The 26,958-nt window shown below is 36.0% G+C and overlaps 1 protein-coding gene across 7 annotated transcripts in view; it reads right to left on the bottom strand.

Annotated features, from left to right (window-relative positions):
* LOC106157409 (UDP-glucose:glycoprotein glucosyltransferase 1) overlaps positions 1 to 24,815 on the bottom strand; it is a 35,253-nt gene extending 10,438 nt beyond the window's left edge. Inside the window, exons 1-10 of one of the 7 annotated variants that reach the window (XM_087008149.1) lie at positions 24,675 to 24,814; positions 24,306 to 24,410; positions 21,517 to 21,732; positions 12,024 to 12,109; positions 11,611 to 11,695; positions 10,800 to 10,884; positions 6,970 to 7,062; positions 6,391 to 6,487; positions 6,018 to 6,074; positions 4,193 to 4,253 (exon numbers count right to left, since the gene is read on the bottom strand). In XM_087008149.1, coding sequence (XP_086864275.1) covers positions 4,193 to 4,253; positions 6,018 to 6,074; positions 6,391 to 6,404 — 132 coding nt within the window. In that variant the 5' untranslated portion in view covers positions 6,405 to 6,487; positions 6,970 to 7,062; positions 10,800 to 10,884; ... (3 more) ...; positions 24,306 to 24,410; positions 24,675 to 24,814. The other 6 variants (XM_013533041.2, XM_087008148.1, XM_087008153.1 and 3 more) reach the window with 6 other exon arrangements.
* Between the last annotated feature and the right edge of the window lie 2,143 nt (positions 24,816 to 26,958).

Genomic DNA, 26,958 nt, shown 5'->3' with positions numbered 1-26,958 from the left:
TTGTTATCTTTTCCAGACGTTCAAAATTTTTTACATATTACCGTATTGTACATTTTACTTTCACCACCACAATGTACTTTTTGATACAGCATAACTTGTAAACCATATGGAAAACAAAACAAGGCAGCAAAGCTGTCAAATGTACAGACAAAAAGCAGGAAATAACAATGCACAAAATAGGCTACTGTCAAATCTGGTGCAAAAGTACATTATGCTTAACTGCAAATTCAACATCAAATTTTAATTATGCTCAACAGGTAATACCAATGTAAGTAAAATGTGTAACAAGCATAAGGCTTCAGGCACATGGAACTTCAAAGTCACACCTTGAAAATGCCAAAATGTAAACAAGACAGCACTGTTCTGCAATGGGTTTATTTCCATTTTTAACACATTTTTAACATAAAACAAAATAAACGTTTTACTGCCATTTTTATTAGATCAACTAAAAAAATTGATGAGATGGGAAAAATATCAATAGAACAGTGTTAAATGTCCAATTTCCTCCATTCTGAGATTCTGAACATAGTGGATGATTGAATCTGATAATCTGCAATGATATGAGTTTATTTCCATTTTTGACACTTTATTACACAATACATGATAACAAGTTTACCAACTTTTTTACATAATCAACTAACATATTATAAAGATGCAGGAAATGTCAAACAAACACTTTTATGTATCTTATTAGTTCAATAATGAGACTGTTAACATGCATAAGAATTGAATCTGAGGAAATGTGAAAAAACAGCATAACTTCAAAATAATGGCCCGATTATGCTGATTTTCTATCTCAACCTGTGTTTTAGTAAGATTGACCAGTATTGTTAGTATAATGACAATTGGCCTATCTGTTTTTCTTATATTGTGTTATCAGGGTTGCATATATGCTGAAAAAATCGAAAAAACAGCATAACTTCCCTTAAAATGGCCCGATCATGCTGATTTTCGAACTCGACCTGCGTATTATAAATATTCATCAATTCTGTAAGTTTCAAGCCAAAAGGTAAAACGGTTTTTCACTTATTGTGTTATAAGTGCTGCATATATGCTGAAAAAAGTGGAAAGAAGTGGAAGTTCTTAGCTTACATAAAATTGACCCGATAATGCTGATTTTCAAACTTGACCTGCATATTATGAATATTCATCAGTTCTATAAGTTTGAAGCCAAAAAGTAAAAAGGTTTTTCACTTATTATGTTATAGGTGTTATAAAAATGCTAAAAAAAGTGAAAAAAACCCCCCAAAATAAACTGCTTACTGACATTTTATATGATCAACTAAGAAAATTGATGAGATGGGAAAATATCAATAGAACAGTGTTAAATGTCCAATTTCCTCCATTCTGAGATTCTGAAGATAGTAGATGATTGAATCTGACAAACTGCAATGATAAAATGCACCAATTGACCCCAAACTTACAGAGATGAAAGATAACCTGAAGGGTAACACCTGCCAATAATATTATAGGTTAGGTCTGTGTAGTTTCTGAATATCAGCGCAAATAATTTTTTTTTCGTAAAAAATTCCCTTTTTTTGAAAATTTTGGCCTGTTTCACCTTGAAATAAAGGTCAACGGTCAAATCCAAGGGCATATTTGAAATCCTCATATATGACTTTCGGTCAGACTTCTATACCAATTTTTCCCATAATTCCTTTAGTTTGAGAGATATATAGCATGAAAGCATGCCACCCTGCAGAGCTGGCGGAGCTCAAGGAGCCGGCAGAGTTGACACACGCTGGTGGTACTAATGATAATCAAATAGAGCTGGTTTTCTAATTTGAGCTGTATGTCCATCCTAAGAATCATTCTTGTAAGTTAAAAAAAATAGTAAGTAACACAGTTTTCTTTCTATAACGTTAAAGCAATAATAACGCTTCCTTTGAGATTCAAAATTCTGCAAGAAATACATTGTAAACAACGCATGGAAATATATTCTATTGCATTTTACCACTAAAACAGTCCCTATTGTGGTAAAACTAAAATCTGTGCTTGTCAATAGGGCTTTCAATGCCTTTCTTCCTGGTCATCAAGGCATCCGTTGCAAATGACGTTAGGGTGTCACGCGGATTCCTGCGTTCATTCGAGACCAGAATAACATCTGGCGCAAAACCCCTGATGAATACGCAGACGTAAGTTGCGAGTTTTTGTACAGTGCGTCGGATAACGAAAAGCCCAGAATTGCACACATTGTAGATATAAATGCATTTTGAGCAATAAGACGAAAATATATTTTATGAATCTTATATTATTGTTATATAGCGTTGTTGTTGTCTGCTTTTCCTACGGTTTTAGGTCACCAGAAACTATCGCTCGATATCGCGTGACTATGCAATGTCAGAGAGGGCTCAGCCAGTTAAAATCTCTTAAGAGATTTTAACAAAAAACCAAACGTTTAGGAAAAAAACCCTGGACTAACTTTGAATGCAGGAATAGGGTCACTGACCATTGGTAAGTACGGGAAAATTGCCGTTTACTCCAGGAAAATCCAATTTTTGGCCAAAACGAAGAGTTATTATGACTTTAATGGTGGCAGTGCACAAAGTAGTCTTTTTTGTCAATTTTGATGCAACATTACATAGTGATTAACTGTATAAATACCACCAATTTTTCATTATCTACTATTAAAAATATAAAAATATGGGTATTAAGAAAATTTGATCACCACTGGGCTTCATATCCAAGGGAGTCCCACAATGAAAATTCTAATATGTGAAAGATAAAAATTTTCTCAAAAAAAAAAAAAAAAAAAAAAAAAAAAAAAAAAAAAAAAAAAAAAACTGTATAACCCTCAGAAAATATTCTAATGAGACAGATTTTCCAACTGAAGCTGTATTTCAGTCCTATGTTTCTTTCCTGTAAGTGTGAGAAAAGTAAGTGACAAGGTTTTCCTTTCACGGTCACTATGGAGGTAGTGCCCAAAATAGGGTTTTGTTCAATTTTAATGCAATATTACACAATGCTTAACAGCATAATAACCATCAAATTTTAGTAATAAAATAAAAGTATCACGGATATTCAGAAAATGTGACTAGGCCATAGAGTTCAGATTCACACCTTGAAAATCCCAAAATGTAAACAAGAGATAACTGTACTGAAAAGAGTTTATTTCCATTTCAACACCTTTTTTACATAAAACAAAATAATCAATTAACTGTCATTTTTATATGATCAATTTTAAAAAATGTTGTCAAGGGAAAAATATTAATAGAACAATTTTAAATGTCCAACTTGCTCCATTCTGAGATTCTTAACTTAGTGAATGATTGAATCTGATGAACTGCAATGACATGAGTTTATTTCCAAGTTTGATACTTTATTAAACAATACACCATAACAGGTTTACCGTCATTTTTATATAATCAACTAATAATATTGTTAAGAAGCAGAAAATTAGTTCTATAATGAGACATGCCTAAGAATTAAATCTGAAGAAAAACCAGTCATAATACTAAAAAAGGCATAACTTCATCAAAACTTAACTGATCAAGTTTCTTTTCAAACTTGATCTGTATATACTAGTCAGACTGATCACTCCTGTGAGTTGAAAGGCAAAAAGGCTGATCAGTTTTCCGTACAATGCATTATCAGTGTTGCATATATGCGGAAAAAACCAAAATAACAGTATAACTTTTGTGAAAATAGTCCAATCAAGCTGATTTTCGAACTTGACCTGTGTATTATGAATATTCATCAGTTCTGCAAGTTTCAAGCCAAAAGGTAAAATGGTTTTCCACTCATCGTGTCATTGGTGTTGCATATATGCTGAAAAAAGTGAAAAAAAACAGCATAACTTCCATACAAATGGCCTGATCATGCTGATTTTCGAACTTGACCTGCATATTATGGATATTCATCAGTTCTGTAAGTTTCAGGCCAAAAGAGCAAACAGTTTTCCACTTATCGTGTTATCAGTAAAAGTGCACAGCGATGGCGATGATGGTGATGACAGATGCAGGTGACTGCTATTTGTACAGACACAGATGTGTCTGTACATAAAAAAAACTTATCAGAAGTTAATTATAGCCTTCAAAATGAGATTTTGTAACCATTAAGTAAATAAATTGCCGCATGTAGGAACAACAATCCAGTTTTACTAAAACAAACACTGAAATCTTTAACTTAAAAATTAATGCATCATTTCATAAAATATATTCTGTAATTATTATTACTAATTCTTTATGCTTACCAAATCAATAGTTTTGGCTCTTGACTTCTTGTCATCACTGCACCAAGTCTCACACCACAACCTAAAGGAAACAGAAGCTTTTCAACAACAATTCCTCATGTGAGTTGAGGTGTCTTTACTTTAATGTGCTAGATATAATGTTGTAGCATTTAATGAAATCTTTATAGTAGATACATTTTGAAAAATTAAAAAAAAAGTTTAAGGGGGTTAACTCCCAAGATGGAAGTACATCGAGTATAATTCTGGCTTTCTTTATCCTCAATGTACCCATTAATATTTCCCCAATGTTGAGCTTACTTATGCCCTGGTTTGGTAAACCTCTTGAAGCAAGTTAAAATCTTGACATCTCTGCTATATTTCAGGGGAACATTTGGAACGAAGAATACCAAGATATGTAGTTTTTTAGTGCACAAATTATTTTAAGTGTACTTTGTGTAAAAAAGACAATATACCAGAATTATCAATATACCTCATTCTTTGGAGTTAAAATTGTTTATATATTCTGCTAACTACATATCCAGTGGTACCTAAGGAGATTCATGTCACTGTGGAATTCCACTCACAGCCCTCAGTGACAAACATACAGTAGTATCTACAGTTCACAGGGGCGGATTTAGGCCGTCTTCTGGGTCTTCTGGAAGACGGTCAGATTTTCAAGTTTACATTGACGGGTATCTAATTTTTTCTGTTGGAAGACGGTCAAAAATGGAGGATAGATCAATAAAGATAATTTGGAAGACTGTCAGAATATATCTCTGGATCCGCCCCTGGATCACCATGGAATTCCACTCACAGCCCTCAGTGATATACAGTAGGTATCTACAGATCACCATGGAATTCCACTCACAGCCCTCAGTGATATACAGTAGGTATCTACAGATCACCATGGAATTCCACTCACAACAGTGGCATACAGTAGCTACCTGAGAAAAATTAAGTGCGCATGCTCATTGGTCTCTGGTCAGCTGACATTATCTCCGTAGATAGCTGATTCATTGCTGCTCTACTGGCCAATTCATTCCTTTTTCGTCTCTGTTTTGAAAGATAATAGAAAAGAAGAGCTTTTTTCCTTCAATCGCCTCTAGCCGTCATGCCTTCTTCACCTCGAGTTTAATTGATGAGCATGCGCACTTAACATTTCTCAGGTAGCTTCCGGGTGAATGGAGCCAAGATTTAATGACTGTACCCCCTCAGGGACGACGCGTAGGGAGGCGTGTGAGAGGCGGAGAGACTATTAACAAATTAGGCAGTTTTCCTTTCATGTACGTCTGCCATATTTAGGTCTCGGCTTTGTAGAGTCTCAGCTCTTTTCGATGTGAATGTGGCCTTTATCAACACCTATAACAGTCAGCAACGTAGACACAGCTTATCAGTAACAAATCGTGTAGTTATACTTTTTTCATACTAGATGATAACTTGACTGCAAGGATGACACAGAGACACATTGTCAATTAAGACAAAGAGGATTAAAGGAAGGGTAGATAAAAGATTTGCAGTTTGCTCGTTTTGAAAAGAGGCATTTACACCATTGGGATAATGTTGAAACTTCCAGAAATTTTCAGGTTTTTTCTCTATCTAAACATGAAATGGGTTTTTGCTTATGTGTAAAAACAATTGCCCATAAAGCTGTGAAAGTAGGGGAATACTACAGGGCCCCGTAACTGGAAAGCATCGCATATGGTGAATAGCAATATCACATATAGGCAACAATGTTTTACATGGAGCGAGTATGGTTGAATTATGGAATCAAGACGCTTGCACTCGGTCGCAATGCACGATGCTTTCAAGCTACAAGGCCCATGTCCACAATGTCCTGACAGCTTACCTAATGTGGTACTTCCTGCCAGCAAGAGGACTTGCCCAGTAACCAGACTTCCAGAACCTGACAGTTACAAACAGAGATGGAATTAGTACATGCAGTTATTCTCTTCAAGGACACTTAGATCTGTTTTCTGTGTCATTTCAAAGAACGTAATAACCAGAAAGCAATGCTGCCAAACATACAGACACTGGATGACATGGACAGACCCAATTATCAAATTACATACTAACACATACATACACTGCCCGTTTACAAATGATACCTGGTTAGCACTCAGTATTTAGAGGATGAAGCTAGTACTGACGGTTTTTGTGGATATTTCAGGCACCATATGTCATGTATTCCATCTCTTTCCTGCTATCCCATGTTTATTTACCTGAACCCATCCATCTCTTTCCTGCTACCACAGAATGGAGTGTTGCCGTAAGGTGCACCACCAAGGTCAAGGTCATATAACTCCTGAATATCTGCACCTGACACAGAAAACAGTTAGGGATTAGTAAAAAAATTAAACATAACGAGAATCCTGTGGAACAAAATAATGTTATGAGATAATACTTAAAACATTATAAAAAGTATTTTCTTCATGTATTTTTCTTTAAGCTTTGAGTCTAATGTATTGAGGTGAAAAAATGAAATGGCTGGAACTGTATTTAAAAAGAAAATCTGGTAAAACTGGCATTAAGCATTTTAGGAGGGAAAATATCCAAAATCTGGATTCATTGTTTCAGATATTTGTTTTTATAAAAATTGCTATTTTTAATGCAGGCAATTCAAGTTAGATTATGTACCTTGTACAAATACTAAGACAGCATCTCACTAAAAAACAAGAAGTTTTTGTAAATCAATTTGTGGCAACTGGAATCATAAAAAGGAGTACAAAGTCTTTTTACCTGATCAGCATCAACAATTATAATTTTTTCTACATCAAGTGTGAAGGTGACAGCACTTCTACCTGAGGAATCTCTAATAAAGGTGTCCTGATGCCACTGAAAATATATTCACTTTCTTCACTCGATTCCCCTCTTCACTAGGGCCTGAGAGGGAACTGGAAAACAAAGAGGAAACATGAGAGGCAAAAGAATATGACAGAGATTTTGTCCTGTGTTCAGCAAGTCATGCCATAGGGGTCCCTTCTATAAAAAACTGTAAGACAATTGTAGGAAACAGGAAATTTCAAGATAAATGTCCCATTCAAAATAATACACAAACATACTGTGCATACAGTAAAACTGTAACTGCAACTATTCTTCACAATCGCCCCAATAAAGGACAGTTAAAGGGATAATAACTCTTCGTATGAGATCTATATTTCACAATAAAAACATTGTGAATAACTCATAGAAATAGAATATATTCTGTTTTACCATAAAAACGGCAGTTATAACTATAAATTCTGATATTTGAGCTTGTCTTTAAACCACGTGACCTCCATTGATGGCTATACTCTGTTAAAATCTCTTAAGAGATTTTAACAAAAAACCAAACTTTTTAGAAAAAAACCAGGGACTAACTTTGAATGTAAAAATGGATTTATTAACCATTGGTTAGTATGGGAAAATTGTTGTTTACTCCAGGAAAATTCATTTTTTGGCCGAAACGAAGAGTTATTATCCCTTTAACAAAAACAGCTTAAAGCATTAAAAAAACTATAATATGAAAATATGTTATCAATAATGGAATTAATTATTCTAATTGAAATTAAATATTGCATAAGAAGCAAACAAAATGGTCATACATTATGTGTAAACACGGTAATACAATGTACATTTTATTAAATAACAAAGATTTGGTTTCAATAAAATTGAATACCATATTGATATATACGTAAGAATAGAAGATCTGTAGATTAAAAAAAATTAATTATAATCAAATATCTATATTAAAAACACACAAAATTACACAACTACACTGACGCTGATCCATCACCTGGTTATAAAAAACCATTAAAAGCCCCTGCCTGCAAATTCTGACATTCCATCAACATTACATTATCCAGAACATAAAGCTGGCAAAAAATCACAATGTGATGTCACCTTGATCACAACAGAGAGGAATATACAGATAGTCTGCTTAAAAAAACTTCAAACATGCACTAACAACTTAATACATATACACATGCCTGGAAAATTTTGTCTCGGGCCGATAAAAAAACCTGTATTGTCGGACCTTATGTCCAGCAAGTTTTCAAAGTGACTGGGAATGTGTAAATATAGGGAATATGTTGTTGTTTCTTTTCTGGGCGATATATATTTTACTTCATTCAAAAAGAGAAACAGGATCAAACTCCCGGGGAGTTCCCAGCTAATTATACATAATTAATTAACCTCAGTTTCACTCACAAATACTATTTTGTGACTGGCTGAGGTTGGGGGATTCCTGGATGATGTAATGTACAGTCTCGTTTTTGTGATACCCTTGCGCAACAAAATGGCTGCAATACATGTGCTCACGCTTTTTGCGGTTTTTACTGACTTGATCCTCTGTTTCTTCTTAATCGTGCACAGTACTCATGGCTAAGTCTTTTGATTAGAAAGGTGACGTTGTTGAACTTAAAATACTTTGTTGGTGCACAGCGTGGGAAAAATGAAAACAAAGTGTGGAAAAGAACCAGACTGATTGGAAGTTGGAAAGAAGGTAGGCCCTGGCGGACTAACAATCTGGGGGAGACGAAAATGGTGTGTACTGAGTGTCAGAAGTATTATGATCAACAGCAACATAAATCTTATTGCTTTATTATGGGTTCTGATATTATCTAACATATATATCTACTTGCACATGTACTGTTTAGCCCACGAGTTGGAGAAAGTACACATGAACTTGATGAAGGCTCACAGTTTGTGTTTCTTTTTATTAAGAAAAAAAAATGAAGAAGGAATTTAGCCTCAGGCTGGGCATCCCCTATCAAAGTTTCCATTGGATGAAAGAGACTGTCTTACTGTGCTGTTTCACAATGCATATGTTATATTGCCAAAAAAAAAACGGATGAAATGGTTATCTGATTACACATTCGTCATACTTGTATTGGTCTTAGTCCTTGTATCATTCTACTACACCTTTTTCATTAGATAAAAAAACTTGTCATGCAAATCATTTTTTGTCTATTTTTTTCTTTAATATATATATATATATATATATATATATATATATATATATATATATATATATATATATATATATAATTTAATGCTGATAATTAAAAAGGTTATAAAATACACCTGAAAACAAAAATAATTTGTCAAATTTCAATTATTATACTTTGGTCTGAGAGATTTTGTTTCAGTCTGACAGAATTTTCAAACTTGCCAGACCAAATGTCTGACAGATTTTTTGGCCTTTAGTAAAGTCTGCACCCAGTGTATGGAAAACTTGGAACTGATTGAAAACTGCAGTCAGATGAAGGGACAGACTAACAAATGAACAACCTTATTCTGTTACTCTCTTAGCACAAAATCTAGATAAAACAAACTTAAAAGAGATGCAAAGAAACATCTATCAAGACACTTTTTTTGTCATACAGCCTCTGTCAGTATTAAGAAATGTTTTCAGCCTCCTCTACCTGCTGTCTATCCCAGCTGGCAAATTATGTTGTTTTAACATTGAAACAACGTTGAACCATAACGCTGATAATACGTTGGATAACCATTGAATTTGAAAGTTGACTCAATGTCAGATAACAACAATGTATCAACCCCCAGTTGTTAGACAACATTCTTGCATGAAAAGACATTAAAATGACCTGAAATGTTTTTATTTTTGGTACAAAACACAGGTACACAATTATAACGTACACTGTAAAAACATCCAAGTGCCTGCTTTGTCTGATTTTTTCAGTGCATTTACCCAGCGGGCAAAATATGCTGTTTTAACATTGAAACAACGTTGAACCATAACGTTGATAAGACGTTGGATAAACATTGGATTTATCAAAATTATTGCAAGATAACTGGCAAATGTGCCAAATGAACCATAAAATCAGGTTGATATCAGAGTTCAGATGCCAACATATCACCTATTTCAATATAGGTGAACATCATTCCTAGGTGAACAGGCAAGATGTATGAGTGATACACGGGCTAACACACCAGGCTTTGCTGTTTCTAAATAACAGTTAAGTTGCAAATATCACAATCTTAAAAATAAGCCAAAAGTCACATCCAGACAAATTCTTTACCTACTACACACAATTCAAATTTTAGGGTGACCAAAAATTCTTTATCCTTCATCTCTACACTAGAATATAATATACACACTTAATCTCTTCACTGAAATATAACATACACACTTCATCTCTATGCTGGAATACAACATACACACTTCATCTCTACACTGGAATACAACATACACACTTCGTCTCTACACTGGAATACAACACACACACTTCGTCTCTTCACTGGAATACAACATACACATTTCATCTCTACACTGGAATACAAAATACACACTTCATCTCTACAACATATATACGCTTCAGCTCTACACTGGAATACAACATACACACTTCATCTCTACACTGGAATATAATATACACACTTCATCTCTACACTGGAATACAAGATACACACTTCATCTCTACACTGGAATACAACATAAACACTTCATCTCTACACTGGAATACAACATACACACTTCATCTCTACACTGGAATATAACATTCACATTTCATCTCTACACTGGAATATAACATACATCCTTCATCTCTACACTGGAATATAACATACACCCTTCATCTCCACATGTTCTTGAAGAAAAGTGTTATTTTCACAATATGGAAATATGTTTTACCTGGATAAAGAATCTCATAACCCCTCCTCTTGTCTCCTACTCCTCCCAACAAATCATCTGACCCCTGCCCTGGCTTCTTGCTTACCTAAAAACAGATCACAATGAGAGAGCAGTTATTCTGAAAATAAGCAGATCACAATGAGAGAGCAATTATTTTCAAAATAAGCAGATCACAATGAGAGAGAGCAATCATTTTGAAAATAAGCAAATCACAATGAAAAGCAATCATTTTGAAAATAAGCAAATCACAATGAGAGAGAACAATCATTTTAAAAATAAGCAGATCACAATGAAAAGCAATCATTTTGAAAATAAGCAGATCACAATGAGAGAGAGAGCAATCATTTTGAAAATAAGCAGATCGCAATGAGAGAGCAATCACTTTGAAAATAAGAAGATCAGAATGATGGAGAACTTAGAATGGAACTTAGAATGGACTCTGGTTACTCTCCGAGTACACATATCCACTTTGAATAATCTGCATGTACATATATGGCAATACCTCATAGATGATATAGTTTATATTTTGTGAAGCAAGTGCTTTACACACCTCTGAAACAGGTCAACAAAGCAAGCTTACTGAGCCTTATAAACATAAATTCTGTAAATATGAATAATACTTGAGAAAATATTTTATAATTAAAACTGAAGAAGCTGGTAGGAATAATATGTTTTAGTTTGATCTTTATCTGGTTTGGTAGTAGTGTAACAGTATTTTCTGTTTTTAAGTAGTACCTAGAACAGCAGAATCATTCTGTCAACATAAATTTTCCACAAACCCATGAAAGTCACCACCCTCAGCACTACCCACCTTGACTTTGATGATTTTACTGAGGAAACTGTTCATGACAATAGTAATGTTAGGTGAATCTGGTGGAGAGTCTGTCCTCTCATGGCTAGAGGAGGAAAACGTAGAAGATGAACAGTATATAAAGAACCATTATAGCCTTCATTAACTTTTCCTAGCAAGGTTAAAACATTTAGTCTCAACAAAGCAAAATACTAAGTAATAACATCAACTGGCCGACTTGTTAGTCCAAGGCACTGAAAATGACTCCAGAACACAGAATCATACGTAACTTGAAATTAATACATAATGTACTTGATATTTTCATCGAATTTAGGACATCTACAGCCCAAGACAATAACTTACACCACATTAACTTTAGCAAATAAAGGTGATTAAGAACAACTCTACTATGGCAGCACAAAGTGGTAACTAACCTTGCTATCTTGTAGATTTCCTCTGAACGTTCATGTCAAAGTTGTAACATCCAAGCCCCTGGCTAAGCTTTCAGTTGGAAATAACCCTAAAATAGTGATTTAAGGCAAGTTAATATTTCAAGCATTTTGTCAATTGCCAGAATTATTCAAACGAGAAAAACTAACAATAGTGACAGCACAGAAGAAAATGTACAATGCAATGTCTGCACATAAAAAGAACCCCTGCAAAATTGAAGAAAAAAATGATCCACTAATAACACTACATCTAATTTGTGTCTGAAGTAAGTGAAGAAGTTTTAAAAACAATAAATGCCAATTACATGCATGTAAAAGAGTGTGTTTAAACTTTAAGATATCCAACTAGGTAAGCTTTAGTATCAGCAATATTCTAGGATGTCCCTTATACCAAATATACACAAAGCAACACATTTATGAGACTGCCATCATACCTAAAAATAAAATGTGAATTTTAATTCAATAATTACAGATAAGATAAAAAATATCCTCAGAGAAGCACTTTGCTATACCTAAATACATCATAGCCTGTACTCCCAGGTCACTTTTCTATGGAAGGTTTTAAACAGATTACTCTTCAGGGCCCAGTTGCACCAACCGGTCGTAAGTGAGGCGTAGCAGTTGCGCCGGCGTAAACCGGGTGCAAAATGCTACGCCCGAGAAAAGCCAGTTGCACCAAACTGGAGTAGTGTTTACGTCGGTCTTAACTTAGTCGTAAATTTACGCCTGCTAGTTAGGTGGAGTAAGTCGGTCGTAGCTCGTTTTCCACTATGGCTAGGCTGGCACAGAGAGAGTTTGATGACAATTATCGTAGTTAACGTAGATTATGTGGGTTGCTACTTTAATGTATCTTTTATGATCAAATACAGCTACATATTTCATGTTTTTCTTATTAATTCTGTTCGAAGCATCTGTCAGTCAGATGACTTATTTTTCAGATATTTAAAATTAATCAAATAATCAGCCATTCTGTGTATCTTTGTAGAAGCACAGTCATACCCTGAGAGTTGGTATTGTCCACAACCCCCGCAGTCCCAGTACCAAGTTGTATGAAGGCAGCCAGATTCCACTGAACTCTTTAGACTTCCAGATATCGTGAGATTCTCGTATTGCGACCTAGTTAAAACCAGTTCAAGCTGCCGGGAAAAGACAACATGGAACAGGAGGCTCAGTTAGCTGGGACTCCATCGAAGAAGGTAGGAAAGATAACAAAAAGAAAAAAGGAAACACCCTTTACAAAAATCAACACCAGAAAAGAAAATGCGTAAAACAGTGTATCAGCAAATGTACGACAAACAAACAATAAACACCGGCAAAGGAAGAAGGCAGATGAAACCTGCTTGGGTGGCCATGGATACGAAGGATCGCCAGGCCGCGAAATATTTACTGGATTTGTGAGTACCATTTACAATAATGTTTGAGATAAGACACCAGTGAAAACATTTATTAAGCACATAGATTAATGTTTATTTATGTGTGTTTGTTGTGTTTCTTAACGATTCAGTCAGGCTCGTCTGTCAAAATATGCCATGAAATTGTAACAAATATGATTGGTATCGATGACAGAAATTACAAGTGTTGCTCATATGTCGACTCTGACAGGGTTTGGATTAGTTTATACAGCAAAGAAAGTTTAAATGGAAATGGACATGGTGGGAGATACTAGTCTCATTACATGTACATTACAATGACTGGGGCGAAATGTTGACTTACCGAGGGCACATTACTTGTGCCTCTTACATCTGGGCAGACAAAAAACAGTATTCAAGACGTATGACCAAGATGCTATTTCTTTAGGCATCTAAATCAAGTTGTAGTTAATACTAGTGCAGTTGAAGATGATAGTCTAGATAATTGAAGTCGATCATATTGAGAAAAATGGCATTTATACTTATTTCAGCTGAGTTTTATGCTTATTTCAATTATGTTTTTACATGATTTTTCTTAAACTTGACTATCTTAATTTTATGTAATGTTGCTTTTTTTTTTGGTTGCCGTATCAAGGTAACATTTTCCTATGGGATGCCTGAACTGGAAGAAGTGCAGATGGAAGAGGAGGAAGATGCTGAAGAAGAGGAAATTAAAGGATCCAGATGATCCAACATGGGACTGAACATGTGTTTAGAGTAAGCAGAATTTTAATCAGCTGATAATCATTTGTCTTATATTAGGCATTATAGGTGCATGATTTCTCTTTCATCAATTATTTTTCCATATTGGCAACACATAATGTAAATTTTGATTTGCTTTTTTAGACCTTTAAGATTATGAGAAACTGCCAGTATGATGTCCTGAAGAAGAGATTTTTTTTACTTGGAAGAGGAACTCCATGGCTCTCCACCAAAAGACGAGGAACTTTTCTTGAGGGTCCAAAGCAGGGATGAGTTGGATAGTGAGAGACTTTTCCTGACTTTTGAGTGCTCCTTACAGGATATATTCAGTGAACTCATCTTGCCACTGTGACAAAGCATAATCTGCTGACTTCAAGCCATGTAGTACTGGCATGTATGCTATAATGCAGACAGATTGGAAGTCAAAGTGGTCTTTCCTCCCAAACCTAAGTTATATGCCTGATATTGAGAAGGAACCATTTTGGTCCAGCATTTACTTCTTAACCCTCATCCACAAGGAAATGGAACCCTACGTAAACCCTGAAACCGGGCCTCAGAGGCCCAGTGTACCATGAAAATCTGACTCCCATCAAAAAACATTCAAAAATCTAATTTAATTTGAGTAAATGACTATGATCTTGTAGTATGCATAATGGAGGACACATTGGCACTTTTTGTTAGTTTGCAGGTGAAGATTTTCATGAAAAAAATAAAAAAAAATTAAAGATTTGTATTTTACCACCCAAGGACTCCCCTGTGAAAAAGCTATTTATTTGACATTTGATTACCATTTCAACATCTTTTCTTTGAGGATACTTTATGAGGAATATATTGAAAGTACTTGAAAGTTTAATGGTTAAAAAATTGGGTGAAAAAAATAATAATAATAATAAACACATTAAAAAATAAGATAAATTAAAGATTTATATTCGAACACCCAATGACCCCCCTATGAAAAAGCTATTTATTTGATATTTGATGAACATTCTGACATCTTTTCTTTGAGGATACTTTATGAGGAATATATTGAAAGTACTTGAAAGTTTGATGGTTAAAAAATTGGGTGAAAAAAATAATAAAAAACACATGAAAAATAAGAAAAATTAAAGATTTGTATTGTAACACCCAATGACTCCCCTATGAAAAGGCTATCTATTTGATATTTGATCATTCTGACATCTTTTCTTTAAGGATACTTAATGAAGAATATATTGGAAATATTTGAAAGTTTGAATGGTAAAATACTGGGTATGCTATATAAGAAGAATTCAGTAAAAAGGCGATGGGGCCAATTTCTTGAGTTAAAAATGTAGCATTTTGACATGGAAGTGCAAAACCTACAGGTAGTAAGATGAATACTTGTTTTAAAAATATTCACCAAAATTTTCACCACCAAACTTTCAAATAATAACAAAATGTACATCTCTGTGCAAACTATGTAGAAAACAATGCTATGGTGACTGAATATAAAATAGGTCCTTTTCTTCATGGGAATCCAAATTTCATGGGTATAAAAATGAAGATTTTCATGATTTATTTTTCATTCTTTCACTCACTATTTTATCATCAAACTTTTAAATATTTCCAATATATTTTTCATAAAGTATCCTAATAGAAAAGATGTCAGAATGATCATCAAATATCAAACTAGAGGATCAGAGAGGCGATACCGCCTCCGAATATTGTACCACCAGCTGGAGCAAGCGCATTTGTATAGACCCCCACATACACAAAATAAGGGACACAGCCACCAGTCTTATGCTTGACAAGCTATAAAAATGCAATCAACATGAATTTTCAAAATACGCAAAAAATATATATAACTTAAAATGGTACAATCAAAGTTAAGTTCATCGTAAGGTAGATCAAAGGTCAATTTCAAGGTCACAGTAAATTGCCAGTATATGACTTTCTATTCAACTTCAATAGTAACTATGGACCTATCTCTGCCAGGTTTGGAGTTAAAAGAGAAAGAAATAGGAGATGTCCAGGATAGCCTATTTTGAACATCTGCGCAGCAGATGACGTCAAACGAGACCTGGATTGGAGCGAGATTTCACGAGAGGTGGGGTTAAAATCTGCCATTGAAACTTCTCTCGCGGTCAGGCACAAGTCTATGTTTTAGGATTGCATTGAGTAAAATTTGGCGTTGTCATGTAATTTGAGATAGAGCAACGCAATGGCGAATTGCTAATGTTGTGTCGTAGGGTGCATTGCAGATAAAGTAAAGCGAGAAAACCAGGAAAATGACTATGGATGACGGACACGACTGGCGAGAGAAGTGAAGTGAAGAAAGAGAAGTTGGGCTTGATTAGATTAAAAGGACTAAATGCCGAAATATTTAAAAGTACAGATCAGGTTGCAGTATTTTGTAGAAAGAAAGGGACCAACTGCAGACAACTCGCACCCTGCACGTCACTGGCTCCATGGCATCACCGTACAGACCGTATCATCAACGGTCGAGGGGCATATTAATAAGTACACTATAAGTTTTGTGTGTAGTTTACAGGACACCATGGTTTATTAATGTAATACAGCCCTAGTACTTGTGATTAATAGTCTTTTACGGTAACTATATCAGACAAATTTGCTTGTACCATTCCTATCTCCATATAACGTGTACCTGATTATGAAATACTGGTGAACCTTCCACACCTATTAAGTATACACAATGTTCAGTTGTAACATTCCATGCCGGGTGGTCAGTTATGATAATTGCAATTTGCAAGTAAGGTGGAAATTAGAGTTGGTATTTTACAACAACGTTTATCACATAATGATATATATTTCAGAAAACTAAGTGAGTTATTTTTTATTTATTTTAGAGCATGACAGACACAGCACATGTTATTGAACCAGTCAAGAACTGCGAGAGTCATGTGGTCAGGATAATCAGATGTTGAAGATTGCTCAGTGTATATTAATCTCTTATGTCCTTAGTTATTATGTTGTTTACTTAATTATATCAGGAGTCAACAGATGGCATTTTTTTCTGGCTGTCACTTACAGTATCAGGCATTTTCTTTATTACTTTAAAATGAAATATTTGGTTTTATGAATATATATATGTATATAGGCCTATGTATTGTACTGCACTAGTGATTTAATGAAGAAAATTATTTTACTTGCTAGTATCATTCTTATGTTACTGTAGTGACTTTTTTTAATAACTATATGACACCTGTTTTTCATATCATTTACTCAGATCACAAATATAAGTTCGCCTGTGATGTGTTTATTTGTTGCATTTGTGTATAACTGTCAATAAAATGCAATGATTTTGTGAAAATTTCAACTTATATGTTGTCCATTTTAATACTTTCTTTTGTCATCTTTCCTGTCATTTAAGTCGGATCTGATCACAATGAAACTTACATTTTGTGAATGCTATCCATTAGTTTCTATTAGCATCATTTTCATAAGTAAATAAATGAAGAAAATTAACTTTATGATCAAACTCGAGCCTTTTGAATTAGTTACTATAAATTTAGTGAAATTAAATCAAAGATGCAGGCAAGTCTAATGTTCTGATAAGGCATCCATCCAATGTGTAAGTTCAGCTATTTTTCAAGTAAAGAAATCGCTGCTCTACTTCCTTGTGGACTCCATATTCTAACCCCACCTCAAGGCAGATCTCGTAAAATCACGGGGAAACTTGGTCTTCTCGTTGAGAACCCGGACAGCCTCTATTAGCAGAGTTCAGTTCATGATTATAAGTAGGTCAAAGGTCAATTTCAAGGTCACACTTAGATTGCCAGTATATGACTTCCTATTCAAGTTCAATAGTAACTATGGACCTATCTCTGCCAGTTTTAGAGATAAAAGGGAAGCAAAATTTGCAAAGTTCAGTTCATGGTGAAAAGTAGGTCAAAGGTCAATTTCAAGGTCACAGTAAGATTGCCAGTACATGACTTCCTATTCAACTTCAATAGTAACTATGGACTAATCTCTGCCAGTTTTGGAGATATAAGGGACTAAATGTTATAATTTTGGAGTTACCATAACGAGCCATAAATTTCCTACGGAAAAAATTAATTAAAATAAAGAAAAGGTCATTTTAGTCAAAACTCTTGAAATGGGAGGTGCTCTGAAGTTCCAGATGTTCAAATTTGATGAAATAATGTCATTTTCGACCACAAGTTGCCTGCTTTGCCAAGCCTTATGTTTTATTTTTCCGGAGTTCAAAATTTATTATCCATTACCGTACTGCACATTTTGCTTTAACCACCAAAATGTACTTTTTGATACAGCGTAACTTTGGAGATAAAAGGGAAGCAAAATTTGCAAAGTTCAGTTCATGATGAAAAGTAGGTCAAAGGTCAATTTCAAGGTCACAGTAAGATTGCCAGTATATGACTTCCTTTTCAAGTTCAATAGTAACTATGGACCTATCTCTGCCAGTTTTGGAGATAAAAGGGAACCAAAATTTGCAAAGTTCAATTCATGATAAAAAGTAGGTCAAAGGTCAATTTCAAGGTCACATTTGAATTTCCAATATATGACTTCCTATTCAACTTCAATAGTAACTATGGACCTATCTCTGCCAGGTTTGGAGTTAAAAGAGAAAGAAATTAGCAGAGTTCAGTTCATGGTGAAAAGTAGGTCAAAGGTCAATTTCAAGGTCACATTCAGATTGCCAGTATATGACTTCATATTCAACTTCAATAGTAACTATGGACCTATCTCTGCTAGTTTTGGAGATAAAAGGGAAGCAAAATTTCCAAAGTTCAGTTCATGGTAAAAAGTAGGTCAAAGGTCAATTTCAAGGTCACATTTAGATTGCCAGTATATGACTTCATATTCAAGTTCAATAGAAACTATGGACCTATCTCTGCCAGTTTTGGAGATAAAAGGGAGGCAAAATTTGCAAAGTTCAGTTCATGGTGAAAAGTAGGTCAAAGGTCAATTTTAAGGTCACATTTAGATTGCCAGTATATGACTTCCTATTCAACTTCAATAGTAACTATGGACCTATCTCTGCCAGTTTTGGAGATATAAGGGACTAAATGTTATAATTTTGGAGTTACCTTAATGTGCCATAAATTTCCTACAGAAAAAATTAATTAAAATAAAGAAAAGGTCATTTTGGTCAAAATTCTTGAAATGGGAGGTGCTCTGAAGTTCCAGAAGTTCAAATTTGATGAAATAATGTCATTTTTGACCACAAGTTGTCTGCTTTGCCAAGCGGAGTTCAAAATTTATTATCCATTACCGTACTGCACATTTTGCTTTCACCACCAATATGTACTTTTTGATACAGCGTAACTCAAAAACCGTATGGAATACAAAAAAACGGAGACCACCTCCAGTGTTGGGCTTTACATGCTCTACAAAATGCAAAAAAGAATGGGTCTCTAGCATTAACGTTTCCCGAATTAGAGACAGTTTTCAGTTTCGGTATCTTATGGCCGCTACACCCGTGAAAATGCACCGATTGACCCCAAATTCACACAGATGAAAGATGACCTGAAGGGTAACATTTTCTAATAATATTATTGGTTAAGTCTGTGTAGTGTCTGAATAACAGCGCAAATAAATTTTTTTTCGTAAAAAAATTCATTTTTTTGAAAATTTTTGCCCGTTTGACCTTGAAATAAAGGTCAAAGGTCAAATCCAAGGGCATATTTGAAATCTACACATATGACTTTTGGAAAGCCGTCTGTAGAAATTTTTCCCATAATTCCTTCCGTAGGGTAGATAATTAGCATTTAATTTTGCCATTTTTGGACAAGGGTGCATTGCAATGAGTGCCACACCTAGACCCCAATACCGACAAAGCCCAAATTTTACGTGGAACGAGTTGAGATTATAGGTGACCTAAATCCAAGAGATGGGTATGGGGGCCCTTACCATCTAGGAGGAGAAGCGGTAACGGTAACATGGCGGCGGAGCCGGCGGAACGGACCGGACGGGACTAAAACCATGTGTACCGCCAGCGCTAACGCTGGTGGTACAATAAATAGCTTTTTCATAGGGGAGTTATTGGGTGATAAAATGCACATTTTAAATTTTCTATTTTTCATGTTTTTTTTTAGTTTTTTCACCCAATAGTTTACCATCAAACTTTCAAATATTTCCAATATAATCTTCATAAAGTAAATTTAAAGGAAAGAAGTAGAAATGATCATCCAATATCAAATAAATAGCTTTTTCAAAGGGGAGACAATGGGCGGTTAAGTGCACATTTTTAATTTTCATATTTTTTTCATGGGCGGTTAAGTGCACATTTTTAATTTTCATATTTTTTTCATGAAAATATTCACCTGCAAACTTTAAAAAAAGTGCCAAAGTATCCTCCATTTTACATACTACAATATCACAGTCATATACTCAAATAAAATAAGATTTATGAACATTTGTGGTGGGGGAGTCAAATTTTCATGGGGAGTCAGATTTTCATCATGAAAATCTGACTGGGGGAGTCAGATTTTCATGTTACACCAGTCCCTTGCTCCCTTTACCTCCACCTGGGTGCATGAGTATACACTGTGTATGGAAAATGCAGAAAAACATTTTTTTTCTCAAAATGGAAAGTTTCGCAAAGGTAGCGCAGTCTATCAGGTATCTAATAATGATAGATTTAAACTGATATCTGCATATCAGGTGACCGATTACTCATAAATAATAATTTCTCCAGGTCTTGAATCTTTCACAGGCAGATTTCATTGACCATACTGATAGTCATAGCACACATGATATTGCTTGTGTAAAACATTTTATAGCAAAGCTATTTGAGGTAACATGGACTTATTTATCCCATGTGGAAGTAAAATTATCAAGCGACCGGGCCTAAGAGGCCCGGTTTCCAGGAAATGGGACTAACTTTTGGAAAAGTTAATTTCTACATATGTTGTAAATCATTTCAAAACTAATTATTTATCCACTGATGGGGTATAAGTTGCTTGAGCATTACATGAAAGGAACAGGCTCAAAACCTCATGCAAACGAAGAGAGAGCAAAAGATACATGGGTCCGGGCCTGCGAGGCCCCTGAAAGGTGATTGAGGGTTAAATCTAAATGGCATCAAATGTATTATGGAATATAGTACTGGTGGCATATTGTGACTTCAACATGATTTTAAACCAGTGTGTTGTCATATTTTGTAAGATCACCAGTTGCAGAGTTTTGTGACTTTGTTACAGCATAAAATTCTGTATTTGGCAAATGACTGTATGTCTTTTCTTTTTTAAAAGACCTTTCTTAAAAGACCTTTGTTCTTTTTTAAAAGACCTTTGTTAAAAGACCTACAAACCCCATATGACCTTTAGTGAGTAATGGATGGTGGTAACAGTAACCATTCAAACAACCACATGAGAGAGAGAGAGAGAGAGAGAGAGAAAGAGAGAGAGACAGGGAGAGATGCTTACACGAACTTCCAAGTCACTGAGTGACTTTGTCCCTTCCAGTATGGCATGTATGTTGTCCTCTTTCAGCAGATAGGTGACAAAGCTCCTGGCAGTGTGTGGGACCCGAGTTCCCAGTACTGTGTGGATGGCCAGTGGAATCTGGCTGCCTTCATACAACTTGGTACTGGGACTGCGGGGGTTGTGGACAATACCAACTCTCAGGGTATGACTGTGCTTCTACAAAGATACACAGAATGGCTGATTATTTGATTAATTTTAAATATCTGAAAAATAAGTCATCTGACTGACAGATGCTTCGAACAGAATTAATAAGAAAAACATGAAATATGTAGCTGTATTTGATCATAAAAGATACATTAAAGTAGAAATATGGTGACTACAAGCAAGTGAAATCAATGCTTAATGTTATCTAAGACACATAATAACATCAACACATTATATACAGTTATACATATCTAAATATGTAAACAGGTACTCCACCCTTTTGTTATGGAAGAAGGGGAGGTGGGTGGGCTAATTACCTCTCATTTGAATTAGAAACTCCATAGAACTCTAATCAAATTTCAATGAATTTCATTTAATTATTTTATTCTATTTCATTTCCACACAAATGAGGCCGTACAAAATCCCTGTTTTAGGCGAGAACACATGCACACTCATAGCACATACCTTTGCTGGTAATTATGAGAGCAATTATAGCTCAATTGAATAGTTCAACATACTTTATCTAAGTATTTAAAACTGCTTCTGAAAATTCTTTGCCATTATAATTTACAATACTTGGTCTTTTTTTAAAGCAATCCAGCTGCTTTTAAAGTGTTATCAATTGAAATTCATGCTGCCTTTTTTGCAGTCACTGCTGTGGCTCAGGTTGAATGAAACCACACTATTTAAACATCGTACTGTAGTGTGTGCGCTTTCCTAAGACAATTTGTCACGCTGATCATTATCTTCGGCCAATGGTTGCGTCCTCTGATATCACGTGCCCATGTCAGAATCCAATTCAATTCAGTATGATGGAAGGCCCTATAATTTTCTATTAGTATTAGTTTTTTTTTTAATTTTCAGCGTCATTAACCATTTAACGCTGCATCGAGGCGACTAAATCTGTCTAAACTGACAAACTGTTGTCATCCTATAGGCTGTATTTTTATGGTCTATGAGTATTGCGTTGATTTAGAAAATATGGGCATTTCAATTTGCTCATTTTTCAATTAAATTAATTAAAGTAATCTTGTTATACTCTTACATTTAATTTTAACTCTTATCATTACAATATCAGAAATAAAATATAAATAGGCCTACAGAAACTTTTCCTGATTAAACAACGCCCCACCTCGCGGACGAGATAATAACTATGTCATTTTCACCACACCAGTCGGCGCTTTGTTGCGACAGCTTGTCATGTGTGTGTACTGATCTCATCCAGGATGACCAAGCGGCCGACTTTTGTGAGCTGGCGAAAAATTGTTCTGTGTGCGGCAGGCTTTACACATTCTCCTATTGTGAGCAGAGGTGTCCTCTATTTTGAGGGGAGGTATCCCCATTGTGAGGGGATGAAACTGCTTGACCACTTAAATAGATGTCAGATCATTTTTTACCTTAAAAGCAGATTCAGTCCATTTTAAGACTACTGCTATAATGATTAAGATAGTGTAAGATCACTTGTGAACTTGAATTGCACTTTAAGACCAAATCTAGCCCACTAGTGAATTGGTACACCAATGTTCTAATCTGTCTGGCTATTGTGTCTCTTGAAACTGACAAAAAGGGCATTCTGCTACCTATAAAAATTTATCCTGACCATTTGCATCATTTAATGATTTTGTTCTTTTTAAATATTCATTACAAAATGTCAACATACAATCTCCTACCTACAATATAAATCGTACAGTTATTGCATCTACACCTGGTCTTGTTTGCTTTAGTTTCTTCAATCTTAAATAAAACATAATTATTTTGAAGTTCAAACTCTAGGCACTTCATTCAATGAAACTTATGAAACTTCAATGAAACTTATGTGTACCTAGGTAAAATTTTTTCCAAAATGGACCTCTTCCTGACAAAACGGGTGGTTCTTTTGACCCCCCCCCCCCCCCCCCCGGCTATGGGCCTGCCAATCCTTTGGAGAATTAACATTGATTCTAGTTTACCATCACATACCATACAGCATATCAAAAATACAACAAAGTAAAACCAAAAAGCAAATCACTTCCACGGTTTTACTTCGTTAGCCAGGTAATTCCACTTTAATGCTCCCACTGATCCAACAAAATGTTAAATAATGTTATCTACCATGATTATGTACATCTACTAGAAGAGATTTACACACAAAAGATACAAATAGTTGAGTAATTAGATGCAGGAAAAAACTCCTTTTTGGTGTCTGGATGACACTAAAGGCTTACAATACCCTTAATGTGTCATCTAAATTACATATACATGTAGTATTATACAAACTGAAAAAATTAAACTTAATTTAAAACTGGTCCAATCAAACCGTTTTTTGAACTGGATCTATATTTTCCTAATATTCATCAGTCCTGTAAATTTGAAGACAATGGGTCAAATGGTTTTCCACTTATCATGTCATCTCTGAAAGTGCATCGTGATGACAACAGCAACAAGATGATGGCAAAAGTAAACACCATGTATGTACATAATAAAAGTGCAAGTCTAATAGGATACCAACAGCTATGGGAAGATGGGGAAAAACAACATGGAACAATTATGATTGTGTAATATATGAAAAGTCATGAACAGTAGCAGTACAAACACAGTTTCCCTACCTTGGCGTTTCATTTATACATGTACCATGCTAGCAGCTAGTGATGCGGTCAGCTCTTTGTCGATCATATCAGTGTATATGCCGACTTTGTTCCCGTCAATCAAACCTGAAATTGTGACATATAAACATATTTCAAACAATCTTTGTAATATATACTGTACTTGTACTGAAGAAAATCAGTTCATTCTAGCAATTACCTCTGTAGATCTAAAAACGGAAAATTTTGAGGCGAAAATCTCTTATATAGCGGCCTCTATCACCGGACAGAAATTCGACCACGAACTCACACACAATCGCACAATCACGCAAATAAGCAGAGCAATAGACTTGTGAAAATCTTTCGCAAATAATAAACACGTATGCTACTTACCATGATAATCAACATGCAGCATTTTCGTGTCGTCTGAAAATATTGGAAATGCACCGGAAACGCATCTGCGCAGACTCGGACTCCTTCTTGAGGAGAGTCGATGTAAACAAACAGTCGGGTAAACAGAAATCCCCCACCCCATTAATGCTAGAAGCTCTAATTCCCATTGATTTGTCAAGGTCAACCCCCTCCTAGAATTTGAAACAATTGGCCGCGCTTACACTATTTATCTGTACCAATATGTTGACACAGCCACCGGTCTGGCATTAAAGAATAAAGTTTAAACTATGCCGCATATCGACGACAATACCGGTTATTACTTATGAACCTGGACCGATCTCAACGCTTTACACTCACCGAAATTAATAGATGTGATTGGTGGTGGTGGTGGTGGTGGTGGGTGGGTGGGGGGGGGGGGGGGGAAGGAAACTGAATGATCCCACTGGGATTTGAACCAGGAGACTCTTGCACACCGGTGTGGGTGCTCTACCAACTGAGCTACCCAACCAAGGCTAACTCTGGATGTCACCGGAAGGGCTAAAGCCGATCTTGACATCTTTAATTGACTTTCCAAGTGTGATAGTAGAGCTGGACCAATCGCGACGCTTTCAACACACTGCTTTCCATGGTTCCAACAAATTCCAGTATTTTTAAATTACTTTCAAAGGACTAGAGCCGATTTTGATAGCTTGGACTTTTCGATTGTGGTAGTTGAGCTGGACCAATCGCTAGGCTGCGAGAAAAGTCCAGGCTCCCCATGGGATTCTAACCAGGAAACTCTTGCACACAGTGCGGGTACTCTACCAACCGAGCTACAGAGCCAGGACCAACCCCCAGCAGCCACCACAAGGGCTTAAGCCGATCTTGACATCATCGATTTTCCGAGTGTGGTAGTATAGCTGGACCAATTGCGACGCTTTCGACACACCGCTTACCATGGTTCCAACAAATTCCAGTATTTTTAAAGTACTTTCGAAGAACTAGAGCAGATTTTGATAGCTTGGACTTTCCGATTGTGGTAGTTGAGCTGGACCATTCGCGACGCTTTCGAAACACCTCTTACCATGGTTCTAACAAATTCCAGTATTTTTATATTAGTTTCAAAGAACTAGAGCCGATTGTGATAGCTTGGACTTTCCGATTGTGGTAGTTGAGCTGGACCAATCGCTGGGCTGCGAGAAAAGTCCAGGCTCCCCCTGGGATTTGAACACGGAGAATTCTGCACACCAGTGTGGCTGCTCTACCAACTGAGCTACCCAGCCATGGTCAACCCTGTAAGCCACCACAAGGGCTAAAGCCGATCTTGACATCATCGACTTTCCGAGTGTGGCAGTATAGCTGGACCAATTGCGACGCTTTCGACACACCTCTTACCATGGTTCCAACAAATTCCAGTATTTTTAAAGTACTTTCGAAGGACTAGAGCCGATTTTGATAGCATGGACTTTCCGAATGTGGTAGTTGAGCTGACCAATCGCTGGGCTGCGAAAAAAGTCCAAGCTCCCCCTGGGATTTGAACCCTGAGACTCCTGCACACCAGTGTGGCTGCTCTACCAACTGAGCTACCCAGCCAAGGTCAATCCTGCAGCCACCACAAGGGCTAAAGCCGATCTTGACATCTTCGACTTTCCGAGTGTGGTAGTATAGCTGGACCAATTGCGACGCTTTCGACACACCTCTTACCATGGTTCCAACAAATTCCAGTATTTTTAAAGTACTTTCGAAGGACTAGAGCCGATTTTGATAGCTTGGACTTTACGATTGTGGTAGTTGAGCTGGACCAATCGCTGGGCTGCGAGAAAAGTCCAGGTTCCCCCTGGGATTTGAACCCGGAGACTCCTGCACACCAGTGTGGCTGCTCTACCAACTGAGCTAACCAGACAATGTCAACCCTGCAAGCCACCATAAGGACTGGAGCTGATCTTGACATCTTCGACTTTCCGAGTGTGGTAGTATAGCTGGACCAATTGCGACGCTTTCGACACACCTCTTACCATGGTTCCGACAAATTCCAGTATTTTTAAAGTACTTTCGAAGGACTAGAGCCGATTTTGATAGCTTGGACTTTCCGAATGTGGTAGTTGAGCTAACCATGGTTCCGACAAATTCCAGTATTTTTAAAGTATTTTCAAAGGACTAGAGTCGATTTAGATAGCTTGGAATTTCTGATTGTGGTAGTTGAGCTGACCAATCGCTGGGCTGCGAAAAAAGTCCAAGCTCCCCCTGGGATTTGAACCCGGAGACTCCTGCACACCAGTGTGGCTGCTCTACCAACTGAGCTACC

The sequence above is a fragment of the Lingula anatina genome, chromosome 3 (assembly GCF_051362555.1).
Source record: "Lingula anatina isolate TDL-2025a chromosome 3, LinAna3.0, whole genome shotgun sequence".
Classification (NCBI taxonomy): domain Eukaryota; kingdom Metazoa; phylum Brachiopoda; class Lingulata; order Lingulida; family Lingulidae; genus Lingula; species Lingula anatina.
This window is presented reverse-complemented; position numbering and strand designations above follow the sequence as displayed.